Below are 20,985 nucleotides of genomic sequence, written 5' to 3'. Positions count from 1 at the left end.
CAAATGTTTAGGATTTCTTTCTCAAATCAAATCAAAGCTTATAAATGACATAGTGTTCAAGTAAGAGACTTTAACTTCAAATATCATAAGAATCGATTGAGATATGGAAAAATAATGGTTATTTGTTGTTTTTTGACGTAAACATAATAGTTTTTGATCAAACTTTCATTGCATGGAAATGAATAAGGATAAAATCTTCTTTGATTTTTTATGTAAGGGTGTTTTTATGCACCGTAAGGATGCTTTGAGGTTTATTAGTCAAACTATGGGCCAAAAATTTATTCCAAGCAATTAGGTAGTAAATAATTGCTTGGAATAAATTTTTGGCCCATAGTTTGACAAAAGTTCAAATCAGCGGGCCAAAAGTTCGACCCATATAATCTAGCAGAGAAATTTACAAATTACCCCAAATTCACATATTATATTCAAGTTTAGCGAAATTTGCCTGAACGCGCGAAAAAAGTCACCAACATTTCACATTTTACCTAGTTTTGCGAAAAACGGTATTTTGGGCTTTAGGCAACTTTTTGATGATAAATTAGAGAGTATTTATCTGTGAACATAAGTTTATATAAAGTATGTCTGTCGTAAAAGTGTCGAGCCCCACCGATGGGGCAAAAGTTTGTTTAAGATAATCAGCGAAATTATAGCACATTTGCTATATGTATGGTATTTATTTTCAACTGCTATTGTTTTTATAAAATTTTTGATTATACCACTAAGGTCGAACTTTTGCTCTGCCTTACTATGATTGAATATTAATAAATCCATGAGCAAAATACCTTCCATCTCAAACAACTGTTATCGTACGACAGCTTTATTTGAATACAAAAAAAACTTCAATCCTTCAATATGATGGTAGCCAAGCAGCTTAAGGATTTAAAGTTTCTAACAAAAAAGGTATTATTCAATCCTATGTACAAATTTTGGTTTCGAGATGTTTAAAATGAATCGTTTGCTACAGAAATGCTGAGCAACAATAATCTATATTTTCAAACTAGCAAGCATTTTTTTTCTTCAAAGGCTTGGGTGAGACATTTAAATCTTTATCTTGTTTTATAACTTTGCAAACATCTTGTTCAAATCGAATTGGAAAGGTAAACTCTGATTATAATCTGCTTATAAATCCTTGTATTCTATTCGAGATCTATGAGATTGGGTTGAATACGTCATCTTAGCAATATAAAACGAAAACATTGATTTTTAAATAAATTTTTACTATTTTTCCATAAAAGTGACATTTGGTATATAAGAAAGTTGATCAGTCGGTTTTAGACGATTTTTAGGTTTTGATCTACCTCTGTATGAAAGTGCGCCACTATAATCGGTTCACAAATATTATCGAAACAAGCATTGTTAAGTTATCTAAATCCTTTACGACTTTTATCTCTCATGAGCAGGCTTTGCAGAATTCGCTCTCATTTGAGTATGAAGCACGATCGAAGCAAGCAAAGAAAAACATCCCATCTGTTGCGGTCCACGATCGTCATTGTATCGCAAGGTGCAACAAGTCTGATAAATGGAAGCAGCGAGCGAGAGCCCCAAAGAGAGAGCAATGATAAAACCCATTTTACTCGCTTGTTTACCGTTGGGGATAGATATTTTTCTTTACTGGCACGATAAACAATCCACGAACTTCCAATAGCAATAGTATCCCCCAGGCTTGGAGCATGTTTAGAGGGGTTTTATCATACACTACTATCCCCCCAATCTGATCAAAGTTGTAGCAGTATACGATAAACAGTCTCTCATAATGTGCAGCATGTTATGATAGTTACAGAGAGCGATACGTGAGCGATTCTCTCAATTTTCTCAGGATTCAATCCCTGCTCATGAGAAGGGGCCGTGGCCCCCCTCAAGTCTGATGGCTATTTACGCCCATGTGGATACCTCAAGAGTTCAATCAAAATTTTCCCATATAAATCATCTTAGAGATCATCAGGAAATTCTGCGAAGATTTTTTTCAGAATTCATCAGGAGACAGTAAGGAATTCCTCAAAAAAATATTTCAGAACTTTTTTCGAGAAGGTCTCAAGTCCTCCAGAATTCCATCCAGTGAGTCATCTTGATAAACAAGCCTCTCTGAAAGAATGCTCGGAGGACTAACTGGATCTTTTTTTTTTGAGAAATTCCTTTCCTTGTAGAATATGTTTCATAAACGTTTAAAGTTTTTATTGCGTAAAATATGGTACTGGAATTTGAATCATGGCCTTCTGTAAAGTAAGCTGACGTAGATGCTACTGGTTCTTCTCCAGCATCCCAAATGCCAGCAACTCGTCTTCTTCTTCTTCTTCTTCTTCTTCTTCTTCTTATTCTTCTTCTTCTTGGCATTAACATCCTCACTGGGACAGAGCCCACTTCTCAGCTTAGTGTTAGTTCTTATGAGCACTTCCACAGTTATTAACTGAGAGCTTTCTTTGCCAAAGTTTTCATTTTCGCATTTGTATATCGTGTGGCAGGTACGATTATACTCTATGCCCAGGGATCCTCAAGGAAATTTCCATTACGAAAAAATCCTGGACCGACCGGGAATCGAACCCAGACACCTTCAGCACAGCTTTGCTTTGTAGCCGCGGCTAAGGAAGGCCCCTAAACAATTCGTATAAAATTTGATTTATATCACACCAAACACAATATCATTGAATAGACCATAACTATAAATAATAGATAACCCAGAACAGCAATTCAGGGTATAAGGTAAAAAGGAAAAACTGTTCTATCGCAGTAGCAAATGTATCACGTCTAAAGTTTTTGATGTCAAGGTGTTCCTTATTTAGTTGGTCATGCACTGCCGTGAATCGCAAGTCAGTCCCATCTGCATTTTCGTAAAAAAATAGTTGAGTTCAGTTTTCAACATATCTTCCAATACTCTTTCAGCTGCACTAATGAGATAATATGATTTGTTTGGAAAAAATAGGAAAAAAACAGCAAGTCAAATTGTCCCATAATGAAAAGTAATCGCATATCAGTCTCACTACAGATTTCCGCATCGTGTATTATAAAAATATATCGTGTTTTGATCATCTTTAAATTTTTCTCGGAAAGATATCGTAGTGAAAAGCAAATTGTGAAACTTTCATTAAGATTTGAACATTTTCCAATCCTGTGGAATTTTTTGAATATTCGTATAGAAAGCGAGTTTGAAAACTTCAAAGCCCATTTTCTCAATGCTTACTTTTTACAGATGGGACTGACTTGCGAATCACGGCAGCTGCACTGCACGCAACTTTCTCTTTCCAGGTTGCTTCAAAAAAGTGTACAAGATGTTTTTCAAGATGTTATCGATACCAAAAGATCGGTCTACGTGTGTAGAAAGCGGAAATACTAGATCAAACCTTACGACTGACCAGCGGGCGTCGATTCATGTATTACCACTGCTGCTAGGTCATTGTTACGAGCGTTCACGCAAAAATGGCTATTGGTATCAAGGTGTTTCAAGGTACAAGTTCATTTAAGAGTTATATGAAAAAAACGAGAGAAAGTTCAACTTGGCGGACGAAAGACACAACCGACGTTTTTTGGCTCCGTGAAACATTATATACAATTGAGCCTAAGATGATAACTTAAAAAATCACGCCAAAAAAATAAAATCACAAAAGCATTAGAAAATGCCAAACCACAATCATTATAGCGAAGTGCAGGCAACGATACGAAGCTTCAATGCTAAACATGCAAATAGACAAGGAAAGCCACACTTACCGACGACAGCGCCCCTATCGGCGAAAGCGACAGATTTTCCACCGTTGCCCGCAACTCGTCCACACTGGCCGATATGGGTGCCGCCCCGTTGTTCAGCGGCTTGATCTCCACGTGTATCTTCCGCTCCCCGCGCTCGTCTTCGCTATCACTGTCCGAGCTCGAGTAGAAGTTGTCTGAAAGTTCAATCGATTGATAATTTCGCTCTAGCGAACGACTGGCAAATCACAACTCACTACTCTTCTCGGTGAGGGTCGTACTGTCCCAGGTGGTTTCTCGGGGCTGTATACTGTAGCCGTCCTCGTCGACTTCCGGTGTCGCCGTTGGAGCTACATTCCCCGTACTGACGGCGGAGGTGGTCTGGAGGTTGCTACTGGCCGCGTCCGAAGCCTTGGTAGTTTCGTCCTTATCCTCACTGATAAATGACGAAGATTCGAATGAGGTTATGTTGTTTCAAACGAAAAAACAATTAGAATGCTAAATTTTAACGCAACCGTTTTATAAAAGTTACTGTAAACCTCTATACAACGGTTATGCGAAGTTCTGTTACAAATACTTACGCATCGGAAAGTTTCTCGTCTTTGGCACTGCAGTTTTCGGTGGAGTCTTTCTTCTTTTTGGTCTTTTTCGATTTGGCTTTTTCTCGCCGACTCCTTAGGAATCCGGAAACTGTCATCGGTCAAACAAGATAAAAAAAAATATCAATTAGCATTACCAGTTATCCTTCCAATTGATGGTAGTGAGTCGATCGATTTTGACCGACACAGTGTACGAGGGAGAACAAATGAAACTAAACTAAAACATTCGGTGATGTGAATCTAGAAAACCAAAAGAAGTGATTAAGCAATTAGAAAAATAAAGCGATTCAAGACAAATTAGTATCATAACTAAAAAGATCTCAACTTATTATCGTTAAAAATAAGAAACCATCACAAAATCAGAGCAACAGTTACAAATGCCAGTCAAATGAAACAGATAAAAACAGAAAGAAGAAGCGCACGCGGCGGCCATTTTCTTTAGCATTAATGTGGTTATGAGTGTGCCATGTGTGCAACTAAACGGTACTAACTAGCACTACATTCCGCATTCTACAAAACCGGTTAGATCCTCACACATCTTCTACCTAGGATATCTACCTTGCGAGCTAAGAAGCATTTGCCATCTACGCAATCATTGATTAGGACGGACGCCGGCTAAAATGCGAGCTTCAGCGCAAATACAATCGGCTTCAAGCAACTTACCGTTATGGGATAGTTGTGCAAAGTACAACCAAAGGGTATCAACTGCTACGTTAACGTGGGGGAAAAAAGGGGAAGTCAAACGGTGTGGTAATGTGAACGAGTGTTAAAGTGTAAATTTATGGAAGTTTACCAGTGTTGATCTGACGGCCGTTGGCGAATGGTTTTGAGTTTTTAATGAATTAAAAATTTCTTGGTAGTTTGTTTGGTAGAGAATTTAGAGCAAAAATAATTGCTACTACCGTACATCTAAACATTATATGTACTTCGCAATTGGATTAAATGGACAAATTGATGTGAAATTTGCGAAAAAGTTACTCGTCTTTTCGGTGAGAATCGAACTCACGACTCCCTGTTCACTAGAGAAGGCGCGTTACCCCTACACCACGAGAGGACTCATGAACGCAGAAGATAACCTGGATTCGATTTCAGCTAGATACTCACGTGGTCCTTTTTCGCAAAGTGTACCTCTTTTGGAAGAATTAGATTCCCATCCAAACACAATGCTTTCTATTGTAAAAAAAAGTTAAATGGTTTGACAAAAAATGTCGGATTAGTCTTTTTACGAGAGAGCAAATGTGCTATTTCATGTAGTACAATCTTACCAAGTACAAGTAGTTGTTACTTTTAGGATAAGTCAAATTAGTTATTAACCCGAAAACAACCAAAATTACTTTCGTAAGTTGAACAAAAAAGCAAAATTGGCGAAAGTACAAATCTCTAAAATGGAAAAAAGGACCTCAGAAAATTTAACCAGACATTTATCCAATTCTAAGAATTCCTTAGGAGATTTCTCGTGGATTTATGCTTGGTTTTACTCTCAGTATTTGTTCCAAGAATTTCATCAGTAATATTCTCAGGATTTCATCTCAGATTCCCCTGAGAGTTACTTCAAGATGTAAAGAACACAACGAAAAATTTGACTAAGGATAATACCCCCATTGCTCCAAAAATATTTCTGAGTCCTCAAAAATTTATTCACTTATTCATTCATAGATTTTCTTGATTTCGTGCAGCAATTATTCCTAATATTTTTGAGAAATTTCTTCAAAAAGTTCAGCAGTTTTTTTGTAAATTTCTTTTATGATACAGCTAATGCTCGATAACTGGGTGCTATTTAACTGGGCTGCTTTTTAACTGGGTGCTCGCTAACTGGGCTGTAGCCCAGTTAAAAAACAGTTAAAAGTCAAAAACTTTCACCATCCCGTAACTGACGAGGGGCGTGCAAAAGCAAAATAAGGTTTCGGCATTATTTTACGATGATATTTTCTTCCCGCTGCTGGAGGACCCACACATAGAGTGCTTTCTCCACTAAAGGAAACGACTGTTCCTTCATGGTTTTCCTGTTTTCCACGCCATGTTCTCTATAGTGATCCAGTTTTTGTCGTAATTCTTTTCGGTGTTTTAGGAAGCGAGTCACCGAGGAAGATCCTACGCCATATTTTCTGGCGAGCGACTCGTGCGATCCACCTCCTCTTTCGAAATTTTAATTTTTTTTTTTACAGGATATATAGGGAAACTTAAGCAGAGGTTTCCTTACAAGCGTTCATTCAAATTTGAAGTCTTTTCAGGGACTTGATTAACAATAGTGTCTATGTTGAATAAGAATTGTTGAATCGATATGGCTCTGAGTACCCAAAATCCAATCTAGCCTAAATTCCTGACCATTCGCCATAGACCTTCAAATTAACCTTATCTCAGGAGTATATCTGTGGGTGAGAGAGGACGTGTAAGTGCTGGAAGCAAATAAACTCATTTTGGAAAACGTTTTTTTTCCCAATTCTAGAACGAAAATAGAAAACCAAGAATTGCAAACTACCAAACAAAACAAAAGCAAATCTTCCCGCCCACTGAAAAAAAAGTGAAAACACATCTTATAGAAAAGTATTATAAAGCAAGCATTGAAAAAGCATCCCATTTTATAGGAGAAGAAAAACTAGACGCTACAAGCACATAACGATGAAATAAATTTATCGAATCAAGCAAAGATGTAAATGAAAGATGTGGTGTACTTGTCAATCAGCCATGAGTACTTTTCAGTGTATTGAATGAAATTTATTTTTTCAATTTGTAAATTTCTAACTAAATTGTTTTATCACATTACCAAAAATACAAATGCATAACACTCTGAGTAACTAGGAGAAGACTAATGGGCTAATGACAAAATTTCACAGAGTTGCCCTGGAGATTTACGAAATGTTGGTAACTCGCCATACAATTTGTAACGCTATTGGATGCTACGGTTTTAATTATCAGAAATAAGTATGAATTAGTTCTAAAATATGTTGCATAATGAAAAAACGTTGAGTAAAGATCATTACGAAACTGTAAGGGTTATGACTCTGACGACACTGCATAATTTAGTGCAGAAAAGTAGGCCGTTTCACTGCAGATTTAGGTATGCTGAAAACAGCCCATTACGATGAAAAATTGCAAAAAATAATTCAATCATTTCACATAACTAAATGTATTATTATTGTATGTGTTATAATCATATTTGACGTTGTTATTAACAGTTAAATATTTTGCTTTTATCTACTTATTGAGAATTACGGCCGATTATCTCCAAAAAAATATCTACAATCATCTGATCTTAAATACAATAAGTGTTAATGCGTAGTGGCGAACTCGCTAAGGGCGAAAAACCACTTCAATAAAGATAAATAATAATAACAAGTGTTAATGCGAATTGAAAACAACTACAGAGATATTTCATAGATAGATGTGTATACCAATAAAAAGCATAGGAAACGTGGAAACCACACCAAAAATGGCATTTGTGTAGAAAAAGCGCTATCAAAGTGTAAAAAGGTACTACAGTCAACTCTCTATAGCTCGATATTGAAGAGAACATCGAGTTGAAAATTACAAAATCAGTGTATATAGTTCCAAAACGGTAAAATCATGTGAACTGAAAGAAAAAGAACTCCCACCAATAGTAACTCATCGTCGTAAAAGATTCGAAGCGAAACTAAAACCGAACTAACAGAGCCAATGGTATCACCGATTGAAAAGTGAAGAACAATCCAAAACCAAATTGCGAAAAGAAATCAGCGAAACTAAACGAAAAACCAAATTGACAAATAAACCGAATTGGGAGAAAAAAAATCAATCGAGCATTTACACTTGGACCCCCGAAGCAATGCGTTCCTGCCAATGAAGGTGCTGGCCAGACCGTTGCTGTTGTTACTGCCGCCATGCTGGTTGCTGTTGTGGACATCGTTCGGACTGGTTGGAGCGGAAATGGCCGAACCACCACCGCCGCCGCCAGCGCCTCCTGCTGTACTGGTGGACACCGAATCCGCTCCGCCACTGGTCGTCGAATCGCGACTTTCGCGACTTCCTGTTTTTTGGTTTGGTTTGATTTGTTTGTGATCGGTGTAGCGATTTGTATGTTTCGAAGAGTGAGGCGACAATTTTGGCGTTGGGAATAGAAATACGAAGTGAACATGAATGTTTGAGCTGGAATTTATATTTTTTTGTTTTGGGGGAAAGATTTTTGCGACAATTTTGAAAACGTAAAAAGAGAAAGAGATTGATAACCGTAATACCAGCGGAATAAATCAAGTCGTGTTATGTGATAAAGAAGAAGGGAAGAAAACCCAAAGAAGGATAAAAATAAGGAAACTTTTTTTTTGGGAAACAAAACGTCAACGTCTCTTTTGTTATGTCCAAGGTGTAAACCGGCTAATAGTAAAAACCGCTGATCCTTTTTCAGCGGTTCAAACGACTTGTCAGTTGTATCAGGAACAAGATGTAGGGTCGATGAAATCCGAAAAATAACGCTATCGTAATTATTTTTTCATCATCTGAAAGCTTTTTATCTTGGTTTTGTGGGAAAAATATGAAACCTACGAAAACTCAAATGTTTGCATTTATTATCGCGTGTGCCACTATAGGAATACATGTGCCTATAGTAGCACTATTTCTAATTTCTGTTCCTATAGTAGCACTAGCATCCCGGCGTTGGCAAAATACTAATCAAAATCGTATGTTTACAAAATTTTTATATGTTTTCCTACAAAGTGTGGATCAAAAGCTTTTGATGTAAAAAAAGTTCTTAATTCATCAATTATTTTGTAAAATAAAAAATAGTTTCTCTCAGTAGTGCTACTATAGGAACAATAGGTTTACTATAGGCGCAAGGGAGCTCAAATTTTAAGCAAAACTAATTATTTAGATCATTTTTTGAACAAAATCAAGCTGTGTATCAATGGTACTTAGATAAATAGCTCCTGACCTTCATGTCAAAAAATGTTTTGAAAAGGTTTATAGCAAAACGGCCGTAAAAAGCCACAAGTGCGACTATAGGGGACTATCAACTAAGGGAACTTGTAATCTTCATTATTTTTAACTGTGTATGTTTGCATCATTTTTTCACAAGTTCTGAAAAAAAGCTTCTATTTTTAGAATCTATATCGATTTTGCAAACAGTCATCTGGTTTTGAAGCCATTTAGATATTTTTTGGGAGACCGACACTTCCCATATAAAACTTCTTCATAGGTATTTGTTCGGCTTACTAGTGATTTTTTGTATTTTATTTTTTATTTGCAAAAGTGAAGTGTTAAAGTTCAATTAGTATTTTTTTTTTCTTTTTACGAGGGTTATGGCTACGCGTCGGCCCCCAATGAATTTCGTATACTGGCTCCGGACCCAGATGACCAACGATCAAAATATACACTGATTGAAGAATAGTTTTTTGACAATTTGTGAAAACACGATGTAAACATATCGAAAAACAAAATAGTCATTGCGAGTAGGTAGGAGTAATCAAGGCGGTTTCGCAAATAATGGGGTGGATTGAGCATCCCTTTTTAAACTGCATGAACTCTTGAAATTTCATGTAAAAGCTTTCCTTGTCAGCTTTTACATGAAATTTCAAGAGTTTATGCAGTTTCGAAGGGATGCTCAATCCACCCCATTATTTGCGAAGCAATAGGCATATTATGAGTCAGTGTTCTAAACCCAAAGAAAAAAAAATGATGTTCAAAATAACTGCCCAAATTACTCCGAAATGCCTCCGAAAGTTTTATCATTTTAGAATGATGTTTGATTGTTAAAATGTTCGTTAAAACTTGATCTTTTTGCATGGCGTGTTCATAAATACTAATAATTTTAAAGTGTAGTGAAAAAATCATATTTCTTTTCATTATATGACATAATTTTACAACCAAAAGTAGGGTGCTCATACCAACATATCGGTAAAAAAAATCGACTCGGATAATGACAAATTTAAAAATATCATTCATTTATTCGTAAACTTTATAAGGCAACGGAAATCATGGCAATCTAGATTATTAATCAAAAACTTGTTGAAAGCCATGCAAAAATCCGAAAATTTAATAATATTTTAAGCACTTTTATTGATTTTTTCTAAGGGTACTGGCTCTACCCTATGCTGAAATTTATTTTTAATGCAAAACTGAAGAAAAAAATGAAAAAAAATTGTACGCAACTTTTTTTTACCAAAAAAATAAAAATTAGATCAATTCGTTTCGAAGCCATAACTGACAGGTTAACAACCTTTCGTCACAATTTTCACTTTCCAAACTTACCCTGCGGTACCTTGTACTGTATTTTTACCAATTATATAAAGGCAGGCCTACAATTATCGGTATTTAACCTTCGGGCTGTCGCGCTGTTGTACTTTGTACAACAGTTGCGATTGATTATGATTTTGTAACAAAGATATCTATCGACACCAAACCAAAATGTATTCCTCAAGAATCTTCTTAAGAACAATACTCAAAAGTTTTTGTTTACAGTATGGCTCTTTATAATGCGGTAAAATCAACAAATGTTCATAGATGTCGCATAATAATGAGTAGACCACAATTTTAAATCGGTATATCTCAAAATCCAGATAATTTCGAAACATGGTGTCTTCAGTAAAGTTGTTCTGGAGGTGGAGCGCTATCTGATGGTACTTCATTTATTTTGGAATTTGACTGCTAGGTGGCACTAATGGACATGGAACTTTTACTTTTGTTCTGCAGATATTTCAGGATCCTGATCATTTAGAAGGATGGCATCTTCGGCAAAGCTGCTCAGTAAGTTAAGAATTATCATTGTTCGAGCTATTTGATTCAAAATTTTGCCACCAGGCGGCACTAGTGAGCTTGAAACTTTTGTTTTGCGGCCTTTAAGAATGATGGCATCTTCGACAAATTTGATGCGTATCACATTATTTTAGCTAATCTCGAACTTCAAGGATTAAACAAAGAAAGTATTTCAGCTACTGAACAACTTTGCCGTAGATGCCATCTTTCTAAGTGATCAAGATCCTGAGATCCGTAAAACAAATGTTTCGTGCTCCCTAGCATACCCTATTGGCAAAATTAAGAATCAACCAACACGATCAATGATAGCCCTTGAGCTACTGAACAACTTTGCCGAAGACGCCAACTTTCTAAGTAGTCAGGATCCTGGGGTATTCACAAAACCAAGGGTGTTGTACAAAGTACAACGCGCGACTACTCGCGTTACAAAAATTCGCGCAACGACCAAAAGGTTAAAAAGATAAATTGATAGTTGTATGACAGTCTTTGAAAGCCAATTGACTGATGCTACATCGGTTTTGTATGACTCCAAAGAATGCGTTTTTTTGCCAAAAACTCGGCTGTTTAGAGTTGATCAAAATTGCTTAGTGTGTACTTTGTTTTCAGAATCATAATGATAGCACAATTTGATTCCAATTTATATTTACGATATTTGTAATCAAATTTTGTTTTATTTTCGGGGTCATTTTGAATCATTATAAATATTTCAAATGAGTATAATAATAACAACAATATCAAAACAAATATGCAATAAGAAAGTGTCTTTTTTTTCTTTATTCTTATCTTATATGTCTATTCTCAATGAATCCCGGGCCGAATTTTCAGATAATACTTAGAATTCTTTTGGGTAACATAATTTAATAATCCTAGACATTATTCTCACATAATCCAGAGCCTCATTGTGAAAAGCATTCTGAAAGACAGTTTCCATAGAACCCAGGGTAACTTTACAATAATACAATAATTTTGAGTAGCATTCTTACAGAACCCTGAGCAAGATACTCAGAAGCATTTATATTTTCCTCAGATTCTTCAAATGAACTTTTTAGCAATGTTTGACAAATGTGCTTTCAAAATTTTGGTTCAGTATAAAAAGTTGGATTCCAAGTTTATTCACTTTAAAAGAAGTGAAAACTGAAATTTGTGTCTAGAATAATGACCATGGTACCTAATTGTAACTGAACATTCTCATATTACTTATTCCAAAAGCTAATTTTAACAATTATTTCCAGTTTTTATAACAAAAATCATTAATTTGCATATAGGGTATATGCCCCAACTAGAACAAATCAGATGTGTTTGAATATTTTTAAAATAATTTCTCATACATTTTTAATCTGTCTTCTCGACCAACCGAAGGGCAATGGAATCAGAGTAGTGCATTTTTTTATCGAGCTAATTAGCTTTATTAGGGGATTATTCTCCATTTATGAGTTGATTAAGTTAACAAGCCTTCAAGTCCTCCATATAGTTCTTCACGAGAAATACTCTTTGGGAATCTTCCAAGTAATTTGCTGGGGCGTAATCCAGGATGTTCGAAGGATATTCTTCAGAAACTTGCTACAGAAATTTCAATGGGAGTATTTTTTGTGGAAAGTATTTCAAAGATTTCCCAAGAAATTTCACCAAGCATTCCTTCAGTTACATTTCCTGAAATTGTACAAACATTCCTTGTGTGATTTCTTCATTGACTGGTTATAAAGATTCAAAGAATTCCACAATTTTTGGACCACCCTAATCGGAACAAGGTGCACTTATGCCAACATAAAAAAAAATATACGGGTTTAATATTTTAAATTAAGATTCGACTCATGAAATTTGAACAAATTCAGAGCACTTTTGAAAAATTACCATTTTTGCGGAATTCTAAGTAAGGTACCGCGGGGCAAGTGGGTAAATGGGGTAAGTGAAAATAATTGGTATATTTAACTGAATATGTGAATTAACGCTTTAAACTCATGCGTAAACCTTTGAGGCCATTGAGAACATTACGATAGGTAAGAGATTTCTGAGAAAGATTGCTAACATGTCAACTATCACACCATAAAAAGTTGGCGGCGTGCAATCTTATTTTAATATTTTCAGCGGAAAAAAATTGCGGAAGATAATTTTCTGTACCACCTCTAAGTTGTCCCCTCTGACAGTTTTAAACTGCAATAAAAAAAAAGTTTAAGAATTCATTCGACGTAGGACCTAAAAATAACTAAATTGAAACACCGTCAATTTTCTAATCAAGTGCAAGTGAAAAGTTTCTCATTAGAGATTGAATTTGTGTTTTCTCTTTAGGTAGCTATAAGTATACAAGGATCGCCATTATCATAGAACAACAGAACGTGCTGATAATTCAAGAAACACTATACTCAAAGCGTTAAAAGCTATTATCATGGCCAAATCATGGAACTTCTCCAAAAAAAGGTTGCCAAATATTACGATAATAATATGTTTACTACGTACAGCCGATTAAAAGGAAGACGTTGATTGAAAAGTTACAATATAAGGGAACGCACGGAAGTCTCGTGGAATGTCTATGTAAAGCTAGTTCAAAATATAAAAAAATGGGGTATAGGTGTATTCACATAAAAAAGTTCTTAAATACTTTATTGTTTGATTTCTCCCGAAGAGTTATCCAACGTCATATCCGATTTTCTTAACAAATAACGAGCGGTGTAAATTCTACAGAGCAGAAATCCAATTGCTGTCCCATGATGTAAGAACTAACATTGGAAATGTTGCAGTTATAATGTTGTCGAATCATTTCAACAAACATAACTGAACAGAAGAAAATTCAAGAAACAAGAATAAAATTTTCTTTATTTACATGTTACTTTTGTTATTGTTCATTGAGACGTCTTAACAAATGTTAAAGGTAATAGAAATCGTGAATATAACTGTTAGTTTTTGAATTTATTGTTCAAAACTCTAAACTCTTTGTTTTTGTTTTACATTATCGTTTAAGTCTGAAGAATCGAGCAAATGCATAGTCTAGCTTCTGCAGTCTACAGTCTTCTATTGCATTGTTCTACAGTCTGGTTGCAGAGGATAGAAAAAGAATAAATCCATAATGGTGAATTTCGAAACCAATCCTACTTCAAACAAACAAGGAGTGTAGTGTCCATTATCTGTATCAAACCTATCAATGAAAGGAGCGGACAAACCCAATAGCATAATGAAAAGTCACACCGATAAGCCTCTAATGTTGGTCACACAAAAGGGGAAAGGGGGGCAAAACTTAATGCCATCAGTCTTGTATTGAGTTTCCGTGTCAAAATGTAACGGTGTGTCATGGCAGATATTGTTGTTATGGGTGGCACATTTGTAGTTGAATGTGTAAACGACAGTATTAATGGTCAGTAGCATGGAGTGAGTGGGCAGAAAATGGAAAATATATAGAAACTTTACGGAAAATAAAAATGCTTGTAAGGGATTGAACTAAGGAAGCAATTAGTAAACAACAGTAGGTAAATGAAGAAAATGTTAGAAAACATTGCGAACGAAGGGTGTGTTCAGTCATCAATGAGTTTCGCAACTTAAAAATAATTCGGATGCGACCCGACAACCAAAACGTGTTATGAAAACACTGTAGATTGTGTTAGATCACGGAGTGTTATGTAAAGGCAATAGTGATAGCTCAAATAATAGATAACAACAAGTTAAAAAGAAACTTAGTAACAAGAACAAATTTCTAGAATAACAGTAGGTGTTAAATCAATTGTAAGAAATTACGGTGTTGTTTTGTTGGTCTGTTGGGTTGGCAGTTGGTGCGGTTGTAAAATTCGCTGGATTGGTCCAGATTCATTGAAATATCAGTTTGATTGAACCTAAATCAGTTTTAATAAAACTTATTACTAGAATAAAGTTACAAACAACTGAATCTGCCTTACGTGTAAGCTTCTGGGAAAGGTTGAGAAATCAACTTTTCTGCAAAAAAGAAGCTAATCAGGCTCAATGTTCATGTATTAGATATTTTCTGCATAAGGCACTATTGAATCCTGCCACCTCAGAATGCAGATCAATGAATAGAATGGGTAAGAATTGATAATGTATTTCATCGCCTAATGTAGACCGTGAATTCCACTACATCTGCGTGCGTTCATGCGGAAAGGCAAAACCGTTGCGATTAGATAATGTCTGAATAACAATAGCTGCACAAATTCAACAAGCAATAGACCTTTACTTTGCTTTAGAAGTTTCAATCACTTTTTCGTTTTATTCTTGCTGACAATGCTTTGTATTGGATCTTACATTCCAATTTAATATATATCTTCTAGAGTTGAACCCTTAAGCCCTAACTCGTTGAGAACTGGAGAATTAATGGTGAACTTCTTAATGGACCAATTGGACAACGATCTGGACCAACCTCAACAACACCAACAGACGAAGAAAGTGTGTGGTAGTATGTGTAGAAGATGTGTCGCTTTTGATAAACAATCGAAACAGAGTAAATAAGAAACAATAGACAAAAAAATTACCCTGGGAGTTAGACATGAAGAGATTTAAAAGGGAGGTAGTGCGGCGGGAAGATTTTTGTTGTTGTTGTTGTTGCGATTCTTGTTCCTGTTTCATTTGCGGCTGTTGCTTGTTTTGTGGTGGTTGTTGTTGTTGTTGATGATGATGATTAGTTTTGTTTAGAAAGTCTCCGTAAAAGGATTTACTTGTCTTAGCCGTACTTTGGGCTGAACTGGAAGCGGATGAATCCCCCGCCGCAGCCGGCGACATTGGCCGGTCCGTACTACCCCCGAGGGCATCAAGGAGACTTCCCCGGCCGCCGGAAGCCGGAGGCGAAGTAGACAGGTTTACCGGCGAATTTGTTGGGACTGCCGCACTGGAACTGGACGTAAACCAGCTTCTCAGATTGCTCTCCTTCTTGATGATTGGAACCGGTTGGGTGGAACTGGTCGTAGACAGCGCCGGTGAATCGGTCACTGAACCTTCCGCTACCGTCGTTACCGATCCACCAGAGGTCGCGTTTGGCATCGAAGTGTTGATCAAAAGCTGATTATTGGACGTTGCTGCCGTGGCCGTTGTTCCTAGCGAACGACTGCCCAACTTCACCAAATCAAGCTCTATAAACTCTGCATGGTCGCATGGATGGCCGTATATGTATGGGAAGAGACGAAAATCAAAAACCAAAACGAAAACACAAACAACTTACGCACTAGTTAGATGTGAAGGCATGCGATTCCTTTTCTCTCTTGCGGCCTAATTGGCTTACATGGGCAGACAGAACGAAAACAATATTTTACGCATCGCTTGTAATTAAACCTATGAAAGCTACCGAAATGAATTTTGAACGATTCCAAAGTGATGAATTTACATTTATGCAGGTAGAAAAATCTAGATTCGTTGCAAATCAAAAAAGCAAAATTAGGAATCATTCAGATTTATGAAAGCTAAAAATCAAAAAAAAAAAACAAGACAGAAACTCAAACATCACTCAAGTCTTCAACGGAACAGAAAGAAAAAAAAACTATTCTAAACTAAAAAAACAAAACCGGAAACTAAAAAACCATTCGCAGTTAATAAACACACGTGTGTTTAAAAAAATTTGTAAAATCGGTTTTCTGCTGCTGAGTATGAATGATAATCGCGCCATCCTGCGTAGGGGGCGCTGTTACTGTCTTTTGGTGTGGTGCCGATGGTCGGGTCCAATCAACAAATCACCACTTACCTGGCTTCTCCAGTCCGGTATACTTGTTGAGAACAAACTGTTCGAGCAGTTTGTCCACGGTCAGTTCCAAAAATTGACGTTTTAGATCCGAATGAACCTAGAACGATGGGAAAAGGGGATGATTAGTTATAAATATAATTTCAAATTACTTCAAAGAGACCTACCTGTCCAACTAGGTCAAAGTTGTTTTGCACAATTTCCATGTAGGACGTGAGGAATTCCTTCATTTGTTTAAGGTGAGCTTCCTCGATTTCCTGAAAGCGCTGCGAGAGAAAGAAAATCGAAAAACATACACATCAAATCGACGGCCTTGCTCTGTTTATAAGCACACATAGCAACGCCGGCTCTGTTTAGAGGGCGGAGGCACGATCGGTATGCAAATTATTCATCATTCAATCATGTTTGAGTTATTCGTTTTCCGATTGCTGTCAACGTCTTCTCACTGAACAGAATTCAGCTTAGTCCAATTACCTTCCACTTTCCTCTTCAATAACCTGTAGAGCACATACCTTGCAAGTTATTGTCATCTTCTTTTCGAACTCCTGCTTGATGATGTTGTGCTTCTCCACCAGGGCCTTGTAGTCGTCCTGTTGCTTGCGAAGCTTGGCCTCGGATTTTTCGATCTCCTTGGCCGAGTTGTCCTTGCGGGCCTTTTCCAGCTCCTGCAGGCGCGTGTTGTAGACATCCTTGGCCTTGGCTACCGCCGTCGTTGACTCTTTCATGGCCTGAAATCAGATAAGGGGTTGGCGTTGATTATAACAATATTTGACCCTATGATTAGTGCGTGCGTTCATAATTGTGTGCTAGATAATTATGACTGAATTATTCCGCAATTTACATGTCAGAACTGCTATAAGTTTTTACAGAACTCTAGTGGTTTTTTTTAGAACTTTAGAACCTTTCTGTCGAAGTGCTTGCACAGCCAGTATTAAAATGCATTCTGGAAATACCGAAATGACTTTCCTTGTTGATCTGGGAGCATTAAAATTTACAGCACATTGATAAATATGATCCAGACTTGGGTTTGAAGGTAATTCTAAAATTCACGGCTATCAAGTCACTCATGAATAAATAATATGATAGACGAGCATTTGACTACTTACGAAATGGAGACAACTGTAGCAACAGTGTCACTTAGAGATGGGTAAAATGTTTGGGAATAACATTCTTAAGAATTTCAATTTGCACTCCATTGTTGCATGGACTTCTTTTCCTGAGATGAGACACATGTTTTCTTTTTTATGTCCTGCTTCAAAAGTCTAGGGTAAGCGCATACTTGATCTCTAAGAAAATTTAGAACCTCTAATGGAAATTTCAGTTCTTCACGCAGCTTCAATTTTTTGATAATACTGAATGTATCTTTTTAATGTATTCGAACCATCTGAGCAGAATCCCAATGGAGAGTCAACAATGTAGATTTGAGATCCTTGTACCTTTTAATTCCGCCTAATCGCCTATCTTTGACCGATACGCGTATTACGACTAACACTTGTAGCCTTCTTTAGTGTCAGTTACTCGTAACCACTCGGAAATCTAAGGAAAACCAAAGAATTCCGTCAAGGAGGGAAGAATTTTCAATGGGTTTTAGGACTCTGGCAGGGAAACGGCAAAAATCAGCCGTTATGTTGGAAAAATTTGCGTAGACTTATTCTTTATTTCAAGTCACATTACGTAAAGATCATATAAAGTCTTTTGTTAGCTAGAATCATATACCTATGTTTTATTTTCTTCAACATCACCACATTTTCCGAAAACATGACATCTCCAATCTTCACACATTCTATTACCGATATGAGGGTTTCAAGAAGGTTCTTACTCTTCAGTATGGTATCCTTGAAAGAATACTCATATTTTCTTCTCACAAGTTATAGTATTTATAGCTGGACGCTTTTTTCTTGGCAGCGTTGATGTTGACAGAATATGAAAGGCTTCTCAAAATATATTAACAGCACGAATGTGATTATTCTTAAATCTACTGCATTACTGTTTCTTTTTCGTGTCTGTCATGAAACATTCAGACTATTCCGGCTGAATATCTCGATTGATTTCGCCCAATATACGGTCTAACGTAACGTATATGCCGTATATGAATAATGAAATACGCTATTCGGCCCAATAGGCCGAACAATGACCGAATAATAACAAAATACAGTCAATTATATAATTCTTTGTGTTTTTTTTTATTCACCGAGTGATCTGTAAAGATTGAAAATGATCATCTGTCGAAAGTACCGGCAGATCGCGGTTGTCAATATGGCCGATAGCAGTATTCACAGATTTCCGGTGTAAATCGCGGTGTACGGTAAAATGTTTGATTTTCGCCAAACAGCTTGTAAATATTTCATCGATCTTTGTGAGATTTTCGCGTACACCGCATTTTCTGTTAAACTTTAACAGTTCTGTTAGAAAAGTTTGTGTTACGCAGAAAAATCTAATAGAATAACTACTATCACATTCAGTGATTTATTTTACAGACTTCTGTGATTCATTCCTAGTGTGTATGTTTCACACGAAGGACAATTAAAAAAAAATCCATTATTTATTCCAGTGATGATACGTCGAATTTTCCTGTTAATGGATTCCATGGAGTTTGATGTCAAATGTTCAAAAATGTTTCTACGTTCTACGGCGACTACGGTGCTGCACAATGCACAAGCCATTTTCTGCATATCAATCTTTCACTCATCTTGCATGTGTTGTAAAGTACGGAAAGGAAATTTATACTCTTTCAAACCACATCAATTGTCAGAGCTTTCCATGCTTTCGATATGTTTTGCGACCTTTAGTATGAGTGTCAGTGGTCTGTAGTATATGTGCTCCAGTTTATATGAAGCTTTTCTAGAAGTCGGATGAGGAATCAAGTATTTCTTAAAAAATGATATGGATCAAACATGTCATCAATTAGATACAACTTTCTAACATAAGAAATACCAATCCTAAGAACTTACATTTTTTGTAATTTCTTCAAACGCTTAAAAAACCTCAAAACGATCATTCCGATCCATTATTTACCGTGGAAGCTTTCCTTATAAAAAAAACTATATTTTCTGTTTTAGTTCAGGATAAAAAAGGAAGTTTTCAAGAAATTGGACGAACGCATCGGTATTTTACATATGGAAAGAATAGTTAACATATGGGTATTTCGGACTATCAGATCTTTCCTACTTTTTCACGAGTGAGGAATCGCTTCTTAGCTAAATCCAATATCAGATCTGCTTTTCCTTTGCTTTACAGGGAAAGAAAGAAGGTCAAAGGATTCAGGTTTCGACACTGCAGACATCAGTTCCCTTATAATTCCACCGAACTTTGTCAAATGAGTTTGCATATCCTATGTTTCTGTCACACATTGATTTCTTACCGCTTGAAGGTTTTACCAGAACAGCTTCGTTGCACTCGAGAAAGAAGAAGAAGAAGACAACTCACCAACTTAGATTTTCTATCCTTTTCCTTGAAGAACATTCCAAGCCGCGGATAGAGAAAAATCTAGATATACGCTATTCTACTTTTTATACTTCAAATCCATAGAAATGCAACTTGTCGGGATCTTGCTGAAACAAACGGGGAGAATCAAATATGGGGGTACAAACCGAGGGTTTTTCAAATATATATATATTTTTTTTTAATTTCTTTATTAGTATCATTCCAAAAATTACATTCATTTCTTATATCTAGGTGTTCTGTGTTATTAGACAACACTATCATCCTAATTTGGTAAAACAAATTTAAGATTTAATTAACATTTTGTTAACAACATATTACATTTCATTTGCCGTAGCAGTTCAGTTTTTTTTACAGGTGAGTTGATTTCACCTGCTTATAAGAGAAAAAAAACAATAGAAGATTGTAACGATTTTTGCCTGAAATTATTAATGATTGTATTTGACATTTGTTCCAATGTTTCAACATTGGATATTCTATGTAACTCATTGGTACTATACCAGGGAGGAAGCCTCAGAATCATTTTCAAAATTTTATTTTGAATTCTCTGCAGAGCTTTCTTCCTGGTATTACAACAGCTAGTCCATATTGGTACAGCATACAACATGGCTAGCCTGAAAATTTGTTTGAATATCAAAAGCTTGTTCTTAATACAAAGTTTTGATTTTCTATTAATAAGGGGATAAAGACATTTTACATATTTATTACATTTGGCTTGAATGCCCTCAATGTGATTTTTGAAAGTTAAATTCTTATCTAGCATGAGCCCTAGATACTTAACTTCATCTGACCAATTTATTGGAACCCCTCTCATCGTGACAACATGTCTACTTGAAGGTTTCAAATAAAGAGCTTTTGGTTTATGAGGGAATATTATTAGTTGAG

General features: G+C 36.1%; 1 protein-coding gene across 12 annotated transcripts in view; it reads right to left on the bottom strand.

Moving 5' to 3' along the window:
• Nucleotides 1-20,985, bottom strand: part of LOC5573975 (F-BAR domain only protein 2) — a 94,596-nt gene that overhangs the window by 15,284 nt on the left and 58,327 nt on the right. For 6 of the 12 annotated variants that reach the window (XM_021852129.1, XM_021852128.1, XM_021852127.1 and 3 more), the window contains 8 exons: nt 17,172-17,387; nt 16,827-16,925; nt 16,663-16,759; nt 15,464-16,066; nt 8,059-8,277; nt 4,257-4,365; nt 3,933-4,111; nt 3,700-3,872 (listed from right to left, as the gene is read on the bottom strand). In XM_021852129.1, the coding sequence (XP_021707821.1) occupies nt 3,700-3,872; nt 3,933-4,111; nt 4,257-4,365; nt 8,059-8,277; nt 15,464-16,066; nt 16,663-16,759; nt 16,827-16,925; nt 17,172-17,387 (1,695 nt within the window). The remainder of the gene's footprint in view (nt 1-3,699; nt 3,873-3,932; nt 4,112-4,256; nt 4,366-8,058; nt 8,278-15,463; nt 16,067-16,662; nt 16,760-16,826; nt 16,926-17,171; nt 17,388-20,985) is intronic. The other 6 variants (XM_021852134.1, XM_021852139.1, XM_021852133.1 and 3 more) reach the window with 5 other exon arrangements.

This window comes from Aedes aegypti, chromosome 3 (genome assembly GCF_002204515.2).
Source record: "Aedes aegypti strain LVP_AGWG chromosome 3, AaegL5.0 Primary Assembly, whole genome shotgun sequence".
NCBI classification, from domain to species: Eukaryota; Metazoa; Arthropoda; class Insecta; order Diptera; family Culicidae; genus Aedes; species Aedes aegypti.
This window is presented reverse-complemented; position numbering and strand designations above follow the sequence as displayed.